The sequence below is a fragment of the Dermacentor andersoni genome, chromosome 4 (genome assembly GCF_023375885.2).
Source record: "Dermacentor andersoni chromosome 4, qqDerAnde1_hic_scaffold, whole genome shotgun sequence".
In the NCBI taxonomy this organism is placed as follows: domain Eukaryota; kingdom Metazoa; phylum Arthropoda; class Arachnida; order Ixodida; family Ixodidae; genus Dermacentor; species Dermacentor andersoni.
In genome coordinates, this window is record NC_092817.1 from 83,558,950 (window position 1) to 83,575,627 (window position 16,678).

General features: G+C 43.6%; 1 protein-coding gene across 2 annotated transcripts in view; it reads right to left on the reverse strand.

Moving 5' to 3' along the window:
• RhoGAP15B (RhoGAP_ARAP and RA_ARAPs domain-containing protein RhoGAP15B) overlaps positions 1-15,760 on the reverse strand; it is a 34,524-nt gene extending 18,764 nt beyond the window's left edge. For both annotated transcript variants that reach the window (XM_050183354.2, XM_050183353.2), the window contains exons 1-8: positions 15,371-15,760; positions 12,749-14,533; positions 10,818-10,879; positions 10,664-10,737; positions 8,704-9,032; positions 5,467-5,718; positions 5,245-5,322; positions 3,694-3,828 (exon numbers count right to left, since the gene is read on the reverse strand). In XM_050183354.2, the coding sequence (XP_050039311.1) occupies positions 3,694-3,828; positions 5,245-5,322; positions 5,467-5,718; positions 8,704-9,032; positions 10,664-10,737; positions 10,818-10,879; positions 12,749-14,510 (2,692 nt within the window). In that variant the 5' untranslated portion in view covers positions 14,511-14,533; positions 15,371-15,760. The remainder of the gene's footprint in view (positions 1-3,693; positions 3,829-5,244; positions 5,323-5,466; positions 5,719-8,703; positions 9,033-10,663; positions 10,738-10,817; positions 10,880-12,748; positions 14,534-15,370) is intronic.
• Between the last annotated feature and the right edge of the window lie 918 nt (positions 15,761-16,678).

The window sequence follows — 16,678 nt, forward strand, 5'->3', positions numbered from 1 at the left end:
CTACTTATATATAATAGATAGTACATCCAGTTATCTTTAAGAACTGATTTTGCCTCAAAATTTCAAACTTCTTTTTTTTTATGTGTGTGCTTGGAATATAACATAAATGCACAGTAACCAGGGAGCACAACATTGAATTCACAAACGTTCCCTATTGTGTACGTAGTGGCTGTAAATTTGAATTGGTTCAACAGTTTTTCTATACCAAAACCATGCGGTAAAACATCCTGTTGCCAATTAATTCGGACAGATCACGTGCCTAGACCCACAATGATTACTACGATATTAGCAGTGTGGAAAAATTCCAAAACTTCAAGAACAAATTGGATATTATATTTGATATTCAGTTCATATTCAGTGTGACAATTTATTACTTGGAGCTTTTGGATACTCGTACTTCACCAAATATACAAGAAAAAATGGCTTTGGAACCTTCTGAGAAAACACTCTGCGAGGCTGATCCTGACGGCCAACTCATGAGGAAATGCTCAGCCATTCTGGCAACCACTGCTCTGAGGGGCCATGCTTGAGGTTTTATTGCTGTGCATAGGCAACAGCCTTTCAGCTGTTCTTGCATAATAAGTCGTCAAATAACGAAAGCTTATTAAGGTGCCTGCAGATTTTTGATGTCAATTTCAGTTAAATACTTTTGTTTCCTTGGTGGAACTCAACCATGTCTGCAATGGCACATTATTTTTTATACATGGGGAAAATATTTGCAATTTGAGTTGACATCTGAAGCCAGGCTGCTAAATATTTGTGTTTACTTGAAATTTCACTATTTTAATGACCCAATAATTATTATGAGCATAACAACAAACAAGCACCACTAGGTCCCAGAAAAGGAAGACCATGCCTACCTGCCTGAAGAAGTGAAAGAAGAGAAAAAGGGAGAAATAACACAACATGTCCAATCATGCAATATCCTGCAAGAAAGCCCTGCAGACCAATTTTTATGGCTATAAATAAAAAATTCCAGAAGAGCCCTGTAAGCCTTGCAGTGACAAGAGGCCTGGCTATTTAAGAGCAAGAAGCTAGACAATGAGCAAATAAAATGTCTGTGGTTGTGCCTCTTCACAACTTTGCATGGTCTGCATGGCAGTTGTGGATGGATGTACATTTTAAACGGGCCCTGAAACACATCTTGAATATAGTAGTAAAAAAATGTTGTTGATCTGTTAACTAGGCTTTTGTGAACATGAGAACCAAATATTATTGTACTGCATCCAGCAGGGAATTTACAATTGCATGTCAAAAGTCGTGAAAAAGCACTTGCTTGCACTGCTGCTATGTCGTTATGCAACATCATCGCAAGCGGCTGAACCCACAACAGCTATTGGCTGATATTGTGATCTGCAAGACATATTCAGTTATACAATTATTGTTTAATTGACTTCAAAATTTGCAGTTCTGCCCGAAAGGCGAAGCACTGATTGCGATAGCAAATTAGTAGATAGCTGTACAAAGTAAGGATAGTAATAGCTTTATAGGCCATATAAACTTGTAAACACCTGCTAACTAAATTAATAATGATAGATTGTGTAAGTATGACTAAACGAGGACGTAGAAAGAAACAAACACACAGAGACAGCACTGTCTTTGTGTGTCTGCTTTTTTCTAAGTCCTTGTTCAGTCGTGCTTACACAGTCTATCATGGATTCAAACCAAATAGCCCGTCAATGTGTTTCAACTAAATTAACCAGCACTGCGTCACCTGTGCACAGGTAAACACGAACACATCTCGCTTGATGACAGCGGAAACTGTCTGTGAAAACAGAGTTAGGAATTGCGGCAGTAGTCGCGAGCTAATTGACCTCCATGCATCTGTCGCTTCAATGCGAATGAAACGTCGAAAGCACAGCGCATACGAAGCTACCGGCACTGCGCGCACTCTGCAAACATCACAGATCGCTTTGAAGATGCGGCCCGTGCAGGCGCGCACTTCGGCCAAATCGTAGATCGCTTTCAAAACACACGAGCACCGGCAACGCTTCCCTATGGCGTCCGCCAAAGGCATTCACTATGGCACCCACGATTCGTGTGGCTAACGCCGTAGTAGATGCCATGGTTGTCTCCGCTCTCTACGGAACGACGGGCGAGGAGGGCATCGAGGCACCCTAGCAGCCGCCGGAGAAGAATGCCCCTCCTCCGTTGCCTGACCCCCCTGCCTTGCGCGCCACAGGAGAGGGCACACATCCGGGCCACGTTCTTCGCTCACGCACGCAAGATTCAAACGCGTTCACCGGCTCACCCTCACACGCTTTGACGCATACGGAACCTCACGGCGACGCCGACGGCAGAAATGCGCTTGGAGTGTACATATATTTGTTATTGCAATAATAAATGAAAAATATATATGTCTGTGATCTCAAAAAGACAGCAGAACCATTTCATCTTTGCTCTGCCGGTATACATGTGACAGCTCCCCTTTGCAGCGTCTGCTGCGCGTGGCCTAGGAGATGAGAAACATAGCGTAGATACTGTGGCCACCATGGGTGCCACAAAGAGCTGTCTAGTGTTCAACCTTTGGGCGGGGCCAGTGGGGCATTGCTCCCTAGTGCCTCCTTGCCATCTCCCCTGTGTAGCTTCCATCACACTAGTGGAAATGAAATGAGAAAGAAAGTTGCTGATCGGTTGCATAACTACTATACGTATTTACCGTATTTACTCGCATAATGATAGCACTTTTTTGTCAGAAAAATTGCCGCAAAATCGGGGGTGCGATCATTACGTGGATTAAATTTTTTGAGAAAAGAAAAAAAAAAAATTTTTGCCGTCCTGCATTTGCTGTGGGACACCAAAACAAAAATGGCGGCCGGCGGAGCAAGCCGAACACGCCGAACGCAATTTTTGTTTCTTCTCGTGAGTACATTACGTGCATTGTAATGAATATGTCGAAACATAGTAATGAATAATATCGTTAATATCGGCAAGTTTGTGGCAATAACGTAGCCATGTCCACTTTGAAGGGACAGAAACAGATGGGCGCGCTTAGCTGCCAGTGACATAGAAACACATGGCCGGCATGCTGCGGAAACTGCGGCATCTGTCTTCACTACTATCCTAATATGGCACGTTTCCGCTAAGGGTGGGTGAATATCTTAGCTGTGTTACAAGCGTGGGCGTATGAATAGGATACACTTTTAACGTATCAGTGTAAACGTGGCTACTATCAATGCCGCTTGTGATTTGTTGCGTGCCCACGAGTGCAGACGAGAGGAATCGAAAGGCACCTTTTTTGCTGTTGTTGACCACAACCATTATAAAGCCTACACATAATAAAGGAAACTTTGGTTGCAGTTTTTTTTAGTCATGGAAGTGCGGAAAGTGATGTAAGTAATGAAATGAGGCATCTACTTAAGAATGTTTGGTGCGTGCAGATCGCTTGGTTTGTCTTGAATCGTTCGCGTAGCATTCGACAGATAGTAAGCGCGATCAATGTTAGCTAGACTTGGCACACAACATATTGCTGCGGCAAGTTTGGGGTGCGATCATTACGTGAGTGCGATCATTATGCGAGTAAATATGGTAACTTTGTTTGTGCTTGAAGGATTCAAAACATCTTTGCTGCAGAAGATTCACGAGGTGATGTAATTTAATAGTTATACTGTATCACTCTTTGATTAGTTAAAAATGTGTTTCGGGTCCCTTAAGGTTGCAAGAAGATCCACAAGACAAGGTGAGAAAACTTACTGCTTGACTGAATCCAGTTACTGAACAGACAGCTTGTCAGGAGGCAGTCCTTGAAGCTCCTCAAGTAACGCTTCAAGGCATTGGAAACATCGTGTGGCGAGTACTCCTCAGTAGTCAGGTGCAGGTCCCAAGGATCTGAATAAGAACAAGGCAAGCAATGATCACAGATAAGTGCTGAAAGCTGGACGCAACAAGTGTCCCTGATTTTTCTTGCATAGCTTCAGCACACCCACTTCAAAAAATTCATACCAATGCTCCTTTGTAATGAATGTAATGAATGAATGTAATGAAACCATAAATGGAGAGGTGCAACAGTAATGAACCCCAAATTTTAACATGATTACAGTAAGAACTTTTTATAACAAAATGTTCATTTCTTAATTTGGGAGCAAGCACTCTGTACAAGTGGGGAGCTATGCTACATGAAGCTCCTGTAATCAAAGTTTCAAAGAAGCCCACAAAAGCATATGAAGATTGTCATGCGGCTAGTCATGCAATTAGTCCCGTGGTACCTTTTTTTTCGTGCAGGCCCTTTCTTTAATGCTCGGAAAAAACTTTTATGTAGCGCTTATTGAGCAATAGAAAGATGGATTGGGAATTTTTTATGATAGCCTACAATTTTCTGATTGACTATCTTGCTCTGATTACAAGCTTTGAGACATTAATAAATTAGTAATAACTAATTACATAAGTAGGCAAAATACAAAAGATAGTCTGACTTGCTCCAAGCGACATCAAATGTTAGCTTGGCTCTATCCAGCTACGTGCCACTTGCATATTTTTAAATTTTGGCAGAAATTATGTGGGACACATTGTACATACATATACAGTGCAACTGACGGAGGTCTGCTTTAGACCACTGTCAGCTGCACTTCACTCCTCAAAGAGGCAGGATGTGTGTCGAGTGAGCTCCTGAACAACACCTTGCAATGCGGTGAACGCAGTTTAAATCACAGCTCCGGGACCTCAAAGAGGTGCAATGTAATGTTAAAGCATTTCTCTAGCTTTTACCACTAAATTGCCACTGACTGAGTTTTCTGCTTTTCCCTTCCACACTTGCTCAAGTACAAAACCGTAACACATGGAAGCTACACTGATGCAGTATCTGTTCCAAGAAAGCGCTGTCAAACCCTGCTGAAACACTTGGCATAGTATCACATGCACAGAAGCTGCGCCGTCATAGTTTTCTCTTCATTGCCATAGAAATTTGTCCAAGGGTATGAGTACGATGCAGTCATGAATGAGCAATTAAGTAAAAGACATAATACTGGCAGCTGTACGCTGTTTGTGATGTGTGGGTGTTGAAACCTTTGCAAGTCTTCCCGAGATTTTTAAATCTTTATGACATTAGACGGTTCTGTACTAGTTTTTGAGGAATTCATGGAGTGCATCTATATTTAAGGACGTTTTAATTCCTTGAATATGTTTATTTGTGATCAAGGGTATCTTCATAGGGGTGTACAAAGCCAGCATCCCAGTAAACGTATACTCCAAGCACACCGTACCTGAAGACAGCGAAACAGACATAAGTATGCTCCGTGAAAAACTTACTTTGCAACATGTGTTCCACTAGCTTCTTTATCTTGGCACTTGAACCAGCAAGCCGGTAGATACCAGTCAGCAGGGTGCCTGCAGAGTAGACCAGATGTTTGATCAAACTCCACCAACCAGAATATGCAGCAGTCAAATGTTGTCTGTTGATAATTGACCTTCCGTGGACAGCACCACCACATTAATGCAAGATTCCAGACAATAAGGAAAACCTGCACCTACCATGCGTGCTGATGAAATTGATGCAGCGGTCTACTGCCACAGGGATGCCTTCTGGAGTGACGTATTGCTCAGACAGGGGTGCGTCTAGAGGCGTCTGCCATGCTGCAGTGACAGATGCGAGCCACGACTCTGTGTGCTTTGGGTGGTCTGCCTGAAGGTAAAGAACCCTTCCAGGGATTCTCACTTGGAACGAAGGACCTCGCTCCTGAGCCCCTCCATAGGTCAAGTAGGTCTGGTCAGCAGTGACCTTGCCTGAAAAACATAAGATACACTCAACATGAAGCGTTTATTTTCCTAGCTTATTTTCAAGCCTCCTTTTAAAGACCATCCTTGCCATCATATTAAAGTTGGAATTCTTAGATATTAAAATTAAGAGGAGTGTTTAACGTGCTTGGGCACTTTCTGGGACTTTAGAACATAGTCAAAATGGAAAGCAGGTCGAATTAGTCAATTTTGTATTGATAGAACTAAACCGTACTACCAATTCTAAATGACACCATAGAAACCAAACATATGGTGTGAAAATGGAGTTCGTGACACCAAAAAAGGGTTATATAACTTTTTTTGCAATGAAGGTATCACTGGGCTGGAACAACATTTAAACAAGAAGAAAAAGACACCTTTAATACGTTTTAAAGTTTTGATTAACAGTGCAAGGACACTAGAGGGGACCGAAGAGAGAATAGAGCGCTGCTGTTCAGCACTGTGTTCTCTCTTCTGCCCCCTCTGGCATCCTTGCAATGTTAATCAAAGCTTTAAAGCATGTTTTACCAACAAGCCCAATTTTACACCCTCTTCGATATGTGCTTACCTGAGAGTACCATGTGGCATTACAGTGCAGCAGGCATCTAAACATGCCCAGCCACAGAGAACATATTCAGTATTTGACAATGAATTATGTTTGAATCATGCACATGGAGAACACTGATATGCAAATATATCTAGATTTCAGTTCAAGTTTTTTCAAACATCAAGATGACCTTGTGGATCACTGATTATCAAGTTTCAACAGCCCACAGATTCGCGGATGAGGAAGAAACAGCTGTGAGCACTGACATTCAACAACTGTTATATTGTAAGATGCGACATTGTACGAATGCAATCACATGACCTTCACATACACCAGATGATTATGAGACAGAGGCACATTCACATCATTTACGACACAATGTAAATGCAAGATTGCCAGTCATGATCCAAACTAGTAATTTTTAATTTCTGTATCACCTTAAGCCCAATCTTAGTGACTTCGGTTCTTCCTTCACCAGTTCAACTGATAAAATACTTACATATTACTCTTTGTTTGAGCGTGACAAGGTGAAAACGGGATACTGGGTCAGTGGTCTCACAACTGCGGCAAATTCTGAATGTCATGTATATGTGCTTATCTTGTAGTCAGCTGCCTCATGTGAAAGCCATGCAATCGTGTTCTTAAAGAAGCGTGTCGCATTTTCTGAAACAAAGATTACTGAAAGCCAATGCTTGTCTGTTGCTCTTCTAGTTGGCGTACCATTCTATTTGTAGAAAAGAAGGCGTTCTAGTTGGGCTCTTTCCCCATCCACACTTGATTCCGGCCCAATAGTACATGGTTCAACATACCATGGAAAAGATTATGAGTACTCACTGTGGTGGCGCAGGGGCTATGCCATTCTGCCGTTCAGCTTGAGGTCGCAGATTCGACTCCCAGTCACATTCTGATCACTAGAGTGCCGAAACACTTGTGTACTGAGCTTTGGGTGCCCTGTAACTCTTTCACTATTGGGCATCGTTAAGCCCCTAACGACGGTTTGAAACGCCGCTTTCGAGACCTTCTGTGCCGCTCACAGACACACTGCGCTATGGGACATAAAAGATAACTACTGCATCTTTTTGATTTATAAGCAGTTTGCTTTTTTACAGCCAGATGGTAATTTTTGAAAGTGCTCCCAAGTTTTGCAATTGTTGAAGTAGAAAGCAAAAATGGCCGCCCACTATTGATGGTTTAAAACGCCGCTTTTGAGAGCTTCCCTGTCGCTCACGGATAGTCTGTGCCATAAAATGTGGAGGAGAGCTGTATTTTTGTTTTCTAAGCAGTATGCCTTTTCCCTGCCAGGAGTTAATTTTTGAACGCACGCCGAAGTTTCGTGATCGCCAAAGGAGAAAGCATGAATGGCCGCCTCCGGGAGCGACGCATGCACTTTGAAATATCGCAGAATCTCACGATTCCACTGCGTCTGCCGCTTATTTTATCGGTGGATCGAGCAGCAGTGACTCTGAGGATGCTGTTTTCTCGTCAGACTGACTCTGAGAGCGACGACGACGCAAGGCAACCTGGCACACCCATGGCCGCAGCCACACGCGCGAAACTGTAGTGCTTGCACTTAAATTTTTGTAGTGGAATACCTGCTGAATGAAAATGTTTGATTTTTTTCGGAGATAGTGTCTATTAGATGGCAATACATTTTTTATGTCTCATAATTTTTGTTACACTTATTTCTTATTAGGTACAAGCGCGTCTTTACAAACTTTGTTCAATTTTATCCCAAAATCTTGATTCTGGCAATTTGTGTCTTTTTTATGGCATACACCTCGTTAATAAAACTTTTATGAGTGAAAAGTGCATTTGTTCTGCTTTCTGTTTATGTATTACATAAAACATTGAGTGGAGTAGATCCTTCAGAAAAAAAGAAAATTGGCGTAACCTGGTAGCGTTTCCCCATGGTAGGGAAAGAGTTAAAGAACACCAGGTGGCAAAAATGAACCAGGGGCCCTTCACTACAGTGTACTTCATAGCCACAGCAAATCAGTTCTGTGAAAATCTGCCCATGCCCGATTGAAGAAGGACCATCCAATGAAAAAAGCCCGATGGAAGAAGGATCCAAACGAGAGTAGCTGGAGCTACAAAGAAAAGCTAGCCTCCTGGTTAATTGAGACAGTAAAGCAACCACCATGGGAAGGCGCAAGTCCTGGGTATGATCCACAGACCAGGACGAATTCTTCTTCAACTTCAAAGCTTTCTTTCTGAGAAATCTGTATGGGTTTCTTTTGTAGCCTTGTGCTACACTCGGGCGGATGACAATATTTTCCCTTCCATACCCTCATAGCCCACAGTGGGGCCGCTTTCGGACATTAAACCCAACAAGTTAATTTAATTTAAAGGTTACAAGTGACGTCAAGATGCCAGTGAAAATGTCACGCAGAGTACTTGCCTCAGACCTTACTCGCAAGCCTATTCAATGCAGCCACGGCTTGGCTTACCTACAGACATGACCTTGCGCAAGTCAATCTGCTCCACGTTCCCTGGAAGGTGCACACCGAGGGATCGCCCGCGAAGCACCACGCCTGCCGTCTGCCAGAAGCCAGTGGTGCCTTCCTTGAGGTGCAGCCGGCCGGCATGCTTGGGCTCCCCGTGCAACTGACGCGCACTTAGACCACTGCTCGTCTGCGGAGCCACCAGATGTGCAAGTCGCTCAAGCCACTCCCTTCGCTCGGGCAACGTTGGCACACCCAGCAAGAGGGGTCGGTTCTGCGACTGCAGCGCCTGGATCTCGAAGCACCACAGGTTGGGCACAGTGGACGTAGCTGGGCTGAATGCAAAGGCAAAGAGGTGACAAGAGGACATTAAACATTAAATGATCGAAATGTATGCCCTAAAAAAAAAGAATTGTTCATACACTGGCTAGTATTCTAAAATATCAAGATATTTTCCAAGAATAACAGTGGGCAAACAAAGGAAGTGTAAGCCTCAAGACATTTCGACAAGGGAACTTGTATTTGTCAGGGCAACAATTGGTTTCCTGGTTTCCTTGGCCATCTGCCTCCCCCCTCCCCCCATATAGAGGAGGGGAAAAAGCGAGCGCAATGAGTAAGGCAAGAGAAGTTTCGTTCAAACATATTTTCAGCTTATACATTGTAGATAACAATAACAAAAGCAACTTTGGGAAGTTTTTTTTTTGTCTGGCCATCTGCTTGTTGGTGTGCAAAATTTTTTTAATATGGAGATCACACACATGAACAGCTGAAGAGGATGATGGTATGGAACTTGGCAGTGTTTAAGCTGCTGGCCTAACGAAACAGTGTCTTAATTTTATTTCAATATGTTGAGTACAAGAGGGGATAGTGTGCAAAAATCTTATTGTGACCCGCCGTGGTTGCTTAGTGGCTGTAGTGTTGGGCTGCTAAGCACGAGGTCGCGGGATCGAATCCTGGCCACGGCGGCCGCATTTCAATGGGGGCGAAAAATGTGAAAACACCTGTGTACTTAGGTTTAGGTGCACGTTAAAGAACCCCAGCTCGTCCAAATTTCCGCAGACCCCTACTACGGCATGCCTCATAATCAGAAAGTGGTTCTGGCACGTAAAACCCTATAATTTAATTTAATGTTTTTAACTTATTGTGTCAAGTTACTGCAGAAATGAAGATGGATGAGGCACACCATCTGTCCATCGTCTCCCTCCTTCCAACCCTTGCCCCGCACAAACTTTTAGACACATCACACAAAACTCTAACCAGCCCGATTCATGTCTTCATGCAAAGGGTGAAAACTACACTCTGCTCGAAATGTGTTGGTGTAACAGAAAACATAGCAAAGTTCAAAAATTTTGTCAACAAGTACATCTACTACATAGTGTCTTATATAACTGGACTGCCCTCCACCTTGCTATTTTAGATGTATTACAAACCACTGTCTGCAGAAATCTATTTCAGTGAATGCCATAATGAGCCATAGAAGTCTGCCAGGGGACGACTATCACTGCTGATGAAATGTGAGCAGCCTGTAATGACTCACGATAGGTCAATATGCAAGAAATTCTAAGCAAGTTACAAATTATGCAGTGGATGCTGTATGTACATAACTGACTTGTGGCACAGAAAGTTGCTTAATTGTTTTTACAATGTCTAGACTGTAATAGAGTTCTGTTCCTAAGACCCTATATGTTATAATTATGCACTGCATAGTTCTTGCTTTCACAAATGAGTTTTGTTTCTTCATTTTAATCCTGAGTCCGAGAGGAAATTTGGAAACTAAATAATGTTTAGTTTCTGTCATAACTGTCATAAACTTTAGGTTCTGAAACCATTTGCTGCCCTAGATCATGATCAATACAAGAAAGTTTAAGCATTGTTTGAAGCATAAACAATTAACTAAAAGAAAAAAAATTAGACTGCAACACTGGAACAGATTCACACCAAGATATGATGAAACCAAGAAGACTACCTCGGTTCATTTCCAGCTACAGCAAAAACTGCCCCAATGTCTTGAGGTGCCAAAGCGCCCAATGGAATGGTGTCCTAGATAAAATATGAGGGTGCAGAGTAAGCGCCAGGTTATTGCTTAAGAATGCCGGAAAGTCAAAAACCATAAATCACACCTTGTCTGACGCATAGTAGCTCCAACAGCCATCATTAAGTGTGCACCAGCATTTCTGGAATCCTGAAAAAGACAGAAGCATTACCTCCACTGAAGAAGCATGCCACTACAGAACCTGCATGTGAGAAGCCTGTCAGCTACTCAAATTTGTTTACTATAGCTGAACATTTGCATTAATTGAAGTGTTATAATACTGACCATGAAAGAGTAAATCATAAGGGTGAGCATGTCTTTCCAGCATTTATGCTAAAACTGCAGTTTCTAGACGGCCCAGCAAACACAAGCATTTGTTTTCAAGGGCTTGACAGCAGACCAGTTGCTTGAGGTGTACAGCAATTTGAACCTGAACACTGCAATTTGAATAAACAAACTTGACTAAACATCAGTGAGCATGGCTGATGCATTCAGAGTTAGCAGCAATGGCCAACGGATTTCCCCAAATTATACATACTACAAAATTGAGCCCTGTTTGCACAGTGCAAATTAAATTTATACAGTTATCTTTAGTATCCTCACTGTGTTCCTTTTCACTGTCAATGATAACATACCTTGCATAGAACCTGCCATGCTAGTACAATGTACACCACATTTGAGAAGAGAAGGTGTTGGACAGTGAAGCACTTAGGCAGAAATATCAGCCAAAAGTAACTCAGTTCATGAAGATGACGGTAGGGAAAAATTTGAGAGATCTTTGCAACTCTGCAAGCGATGACAAGAAGGCTGAACCTCGAAGTTCTAAGCATGTGCTGGTGGGCTAGTTGGTTAAGCATGATTACAAAGACGGCGCCGAATAAAACAACACACGAAGAAAGGAGACACGAGACAAGCACGTAGGCGCTGCTTGTCAGGCCAGACAAGAACGTAGGCACTGCCTACGTGCTTGTCTCGTGTCTCTTTTCTTTGTGTGTTGTTTTATTCGGCGCCATCTTCGTAATCCAAGTTCTAACTGCACAATTTGGTTTATCACTTGCATAGGACTCATGCCAAGAAAGCGGCATCAAAGTATCATGCAAAGTTAACCGTGAACAATGTTTGAGTCAAATTTTTCTGACGTGATGTCAGTGCCTGCATGTGGACAGCGAGGGGCCATTGCCCCCATCCCCCCCGGTCATCTTGGAAGCAGGGTGGGCGAGGGGCAGATTGAGCGAGTCTGTACTACCTGTAACAAAATACGATACAGGAAGCAATGCTGTAGCAGATGCTACGATTGGATCTTATTTCCACCGTTGGGAATCGTATCCTGAAAGCACGCTTGAGTCAGGTATTTGTGGAGAGGCTAGACTAAGAGGGGGCCTCTTCCCCCAAGTCATGGTATTTTTTTACTTTTTTCATAGCAAGCTAGGTCACAGTGAGGGTAAAGCTTCCAGTAAGGTCTGATCAAAAAACATGTTTCGTTTCTATAACACACGAGACATTCCTGTCACAGTTGTCTTCAGGGAAATGCTGAAGAAAAGTCTAGTTTGGCAAGTGAAAGGGCAAGGGTGCTGCAAGATGGTGTCACCTCCTAATGGAAATTGCTGCGCACATCTATGATTGCCTGAATAGAAATCCTGACAGTCATGCAGTTTTTGTAATACTACAGTGTTCACTATATGCTGGCCTGACTGTACAACCTAGATGCAACTGAGAGAAAAAAAGAAAAGAAATGCTTGCAACAGCAACATACTTCAGAACAGCACCACACTGCACAATAAACACTATAAGAGATAAGTATATGTTGATAAATATTTTAATGTTTATAGTAATGCTCAAGGTCTGAAAAATAAAGTGAGCTCCAACGTTACTACCCTGCCCGTAAAACCAAACCAAAGTTTCAAGCAACAGTAATACCTGCTAAAATTAGCAATTAGTTACAGGCTGTAGCAACAGCTTAACTCAGACATTCAGTGGGAGTTTACTTGAGCTTGCAAAGTAAGTAAGCCAATGTCATACCTTTGCGGTTTGATCCAGCTTTGTAAACATATCCAGAGAAGTCCAGCTTGTCTGTAGTCCAGCAATCTTCAGACTGCAATGAAGAGGAGTCGCTTGTCGCAGATGTAGTATCTTGTCTAGAGGGACAGCGATCACTCATATCAGTGAAAGCTCTGCGTCCAAGTGGACTTTCAAATTGCGGGGAGTCTGGTACACTCGGGGAAGCATTCAAGGAAGCACTTCTTAGGGATGGGGTTGGGCTTTGTTCAAAGTCGGCCTTGAAGGAAACTGGGGCAGGGTGCTGGCTTGGGAGAAGAGCCCAATAAAAGGTAGATGCCGTTTTAATATGCGAGCTGGCCTTTTCTTCATCTACGGAGTTTGAAAGAGGCGTGGAACATCCTGGCTGCTGGTCAACTTGGTTCCGCTTTGCAAGTGAGGTCCTAACAGCTGGAATTGGGACCTGGGGTTCGAGGAGGCATTTTGCTTCAGGCAACACAACAGCAGTGTTATTCCTAGGGGGTATTTCAGGGGGCTCTGGTTCAGGAGGTGGCGGAGGTGGGTAGGATGGCGGAGGAGTTATTAATGGCACATATTCAGATTCAATGTCATCTGATGAAAAAACATCAAAAGCATCCATGAAATCCGAGTCTCTGGGTGAATCAGATAGTGAAGGAAAAGCTGCTCTTTGTGGCGGGATGTCGTAGAGCTCGGATGAATCTGGGAAAACGAAAGCGTTTTCAGGAGGTGAAATGCAAGGCCTTGGGAAAGGTTTGGGTACTTCGTATAGCATGTGTGCTGAGGAAGATAAAAGTGAGTCTTCTTGCATTGTGCACGCAGCCACTGGAGATTTAGGGTCGTCCTCCTCCAAGAGCTTGCTTTCCTTCGATATCGATGAGTCACAAGTGACAGGAAGTGGCGGAGGTGGAATTTCGTACGATGGAGGCGTTTTGAACACAACACTCTCATATTCAGTGTCAGTCAATGAGATTTGCTTCCTGAGGCTAGGGGGCGTGTCGTAGGTTGGTGACACCATCTCCTGCTTGTTTGGAGGAGATCGATGGACAGGAAACTCGTAGAAAACACCTGAAAGTGACAGCTGAGGCTGGTTCCAAAACACACTCACATCACGTATTGGCTTTACAAACTCCTGAGGAGAGCCCTGTGGAGTTACTGGTGGAGTTCTTGAGCTTTCATCTTTGGCACTCGAACATTCAGGTAGAGATTCAGCAGTGCTTGGTCCACGCGCCTCCTGGTCGGCAATGAGTTTTCGATTTTTCTCCAGAACTCCTTGAGGTACATCCTCATAAATGTGAGGAAAAAGTGAGGGTGGTAACTGTGGTGAGCTGGGAGCCTCCTCACACTTTTGGCGCTGAAGCTTTGGCCTGTTCTTTTTCAGAAACATTATAGAATCAGTATCGCTGACATCTGGCACACGGTTTGCTCTAGGTGCTTGTTCCACACGGGCAGGAGCTTCCATCTTGTCATCCATGAGCAAATAGATTGGGTTTGTGAAATGTTGTGCCATTGGCTTCTGGATGTGAGATGAGCAAGGCTGTGCTGAGGATGGCTCCAGCACAACTTCTGATGCGGACAAGGAGCTATCTGGTGCATATCTCAAGCTGGAAGGCTCTGACGATTCCATGTCTTTTTTAGGTGCTTTGAATGAAAGAGAGCGACATGGGACTTTGGTGTCAAGGGAAATTGGAGGAGAAATGCCTTGATCTGTGCTAGAGGGGGGAAGTGGTTGCGGCCTCCTTGGAAGGATCGGGGGAGGATTGTTCATGTCTCGGTGGCTTTCATGTCAAGCTGAAAAGCAAATTAATTTTTTTTTTTCAAAAGAACATTACTAAAAACAACTCGGGTTTTTACATTTGTGCTGCTACGCAACACCTGCCATAAAAACTAAAAGTGATACACCATTGAAAATGACAATACACAAGAGTAAACGAACTTGCACAAAAATCGAGGGTCGGCCTTATCTGTTATGTGACAGAACGAGAAATTACGCACGAGCGACACAGCAGGCTTTCCCGTAGCACGTCGAGCAAGGCAACGAAAACAAACAACTGGCTGGGCCACCTGCTTCGGCACAGTATGCGTCGCACTTTTGAGAGAAACTGCGACATGTCATGCACGTGGGGTGGCCTGCACGCTAGTGTCACGTTAATAGGGCACGAAACGGCTTAGGTCAAATGCATGCCATAGTGCGTCGGCCGGTATGAATCACGGAGCCACTAGCACGCCTGCTCTGGAACAGCGCTCAAATAGATCGACAAACAAAGGGCCTCAAATTGCCATCTGCGAAGTGCGACTGTTCAATGAAACGCAACTTTCTACCTTTCTGCCGGCCGTTCAAAACCCTCGTCGATACTCCAGGCCGAGGATTCGCACAACACGGTGCACTTGTTGCTCAGTCCCGTCTCGCGCTTGGGAGAAAGAGAAGTTCAGGCTAGAGAGCCAATCACTTGTGTCATCCATGACTCACGCGCACAGATTCCGCATCGCCTCATCTATAGAAAGCAAGCCTGACAGTAACAGCAGCTAATTAAGCTCGGAGTGAGCGGCACGTCTACGGACGCATACTTTATCGTGCACATTTGACGTAACGAGAGATGACTAAAGATGATAAAAGCATCAGCTTACCTCATTCAGGCACGGAGCGTGTTGTCAAAGCCGCGCTCATATTTGCCGGTACCACATGATACGCGAGCGTTAAAGAATGCTTTTAGCCATGCATTAAGCTCACAATTTCTGACTTCGACCAGTCAATCGTGTATTTGCTGCGCCAGCCAACGGATGTCCGGCGATTCCAAGCTTCCAGCAGCACTTTGTCAAGGTCTTCTCCGAGTTGTTGCGTATTCTTTGGCAACCTGGTGTCACAGCATGTCGAATGTACTCCACGTGACGGCCTACGATAATCAATACACAGAGAATATATTAGGAGAGCGTGCAGCTGTTTAGCTCAAGACACAAACCAGCAGGTTTTAAGTATGTAGGCAGGGCGGCAGGGCAACACGCAAGCATGGGGACATATTATTGTGCCGCTGGCGCCATCGGACGGAAGCGATCGTAAGTATACCACGCCTTCTTTTCAGCTGCCCTTGACAACGCCAATCAGACCGGCTGGATAGCTTTGGCGCGCCTGAGAGCCGCGTCCAAAATGAAGCTGTCCTGTGAAAAATGAAGCGCTCGTCCCGTCTACTTCATTTCTTTCTCTGGGTGCGTGTATTCTTGAATTTTGAGTTGCTAATATGAATACAAGTTCTAGCAACCAATTAGTCCGCTTAAATAATGGAAGCTTTATCGGTTTTATTAAGGAAGTTTGGAAACGTTAAACATAGAATATCTTTCAACGTCTAAAGCCTTGCTTGATATATATATATATATATATATATATATATATATATATATATATATATATATATATATATATATATATATATATATATATATATATATATATATATATATATATATAACTTGCTCTGAGACCGGCCTCGTACTTTTTGCCTAGCTTATTTATTTCTGTGTATCCGCCCACCAAATATAATAAAAATAATAAGATAAAGCAAATAATAATTACAGTTCGCGTAGCACGGATGGTATGATGCACGGGTAGACGACGTATAGTTGGGGGCTCCAGATTAATTTTGACCACGTGGAGCTCTTTAACGTGCACCTAAATCTAATTACACAAGGGTTCCTACATTCCACCCCCTTCGTATCGCGGCTGCTGTGGCTAGGAACTGAACTCGTCCCCTCGTGATCAGCGGCGCAATGTCATAGCCACTTATACCCAACGCAGTAGGCTGCACTGTCCAGCACTTGTGCATTTCCGCCACTAATTTCTTTCTCAACAAAGCAAAGGTACCGTGCAATCTGTCGCATTCTTTATTATTGCGTTTTACGAGAAACATCCCTGGCGAAAAACACACTTGCGCGTCTTGGATC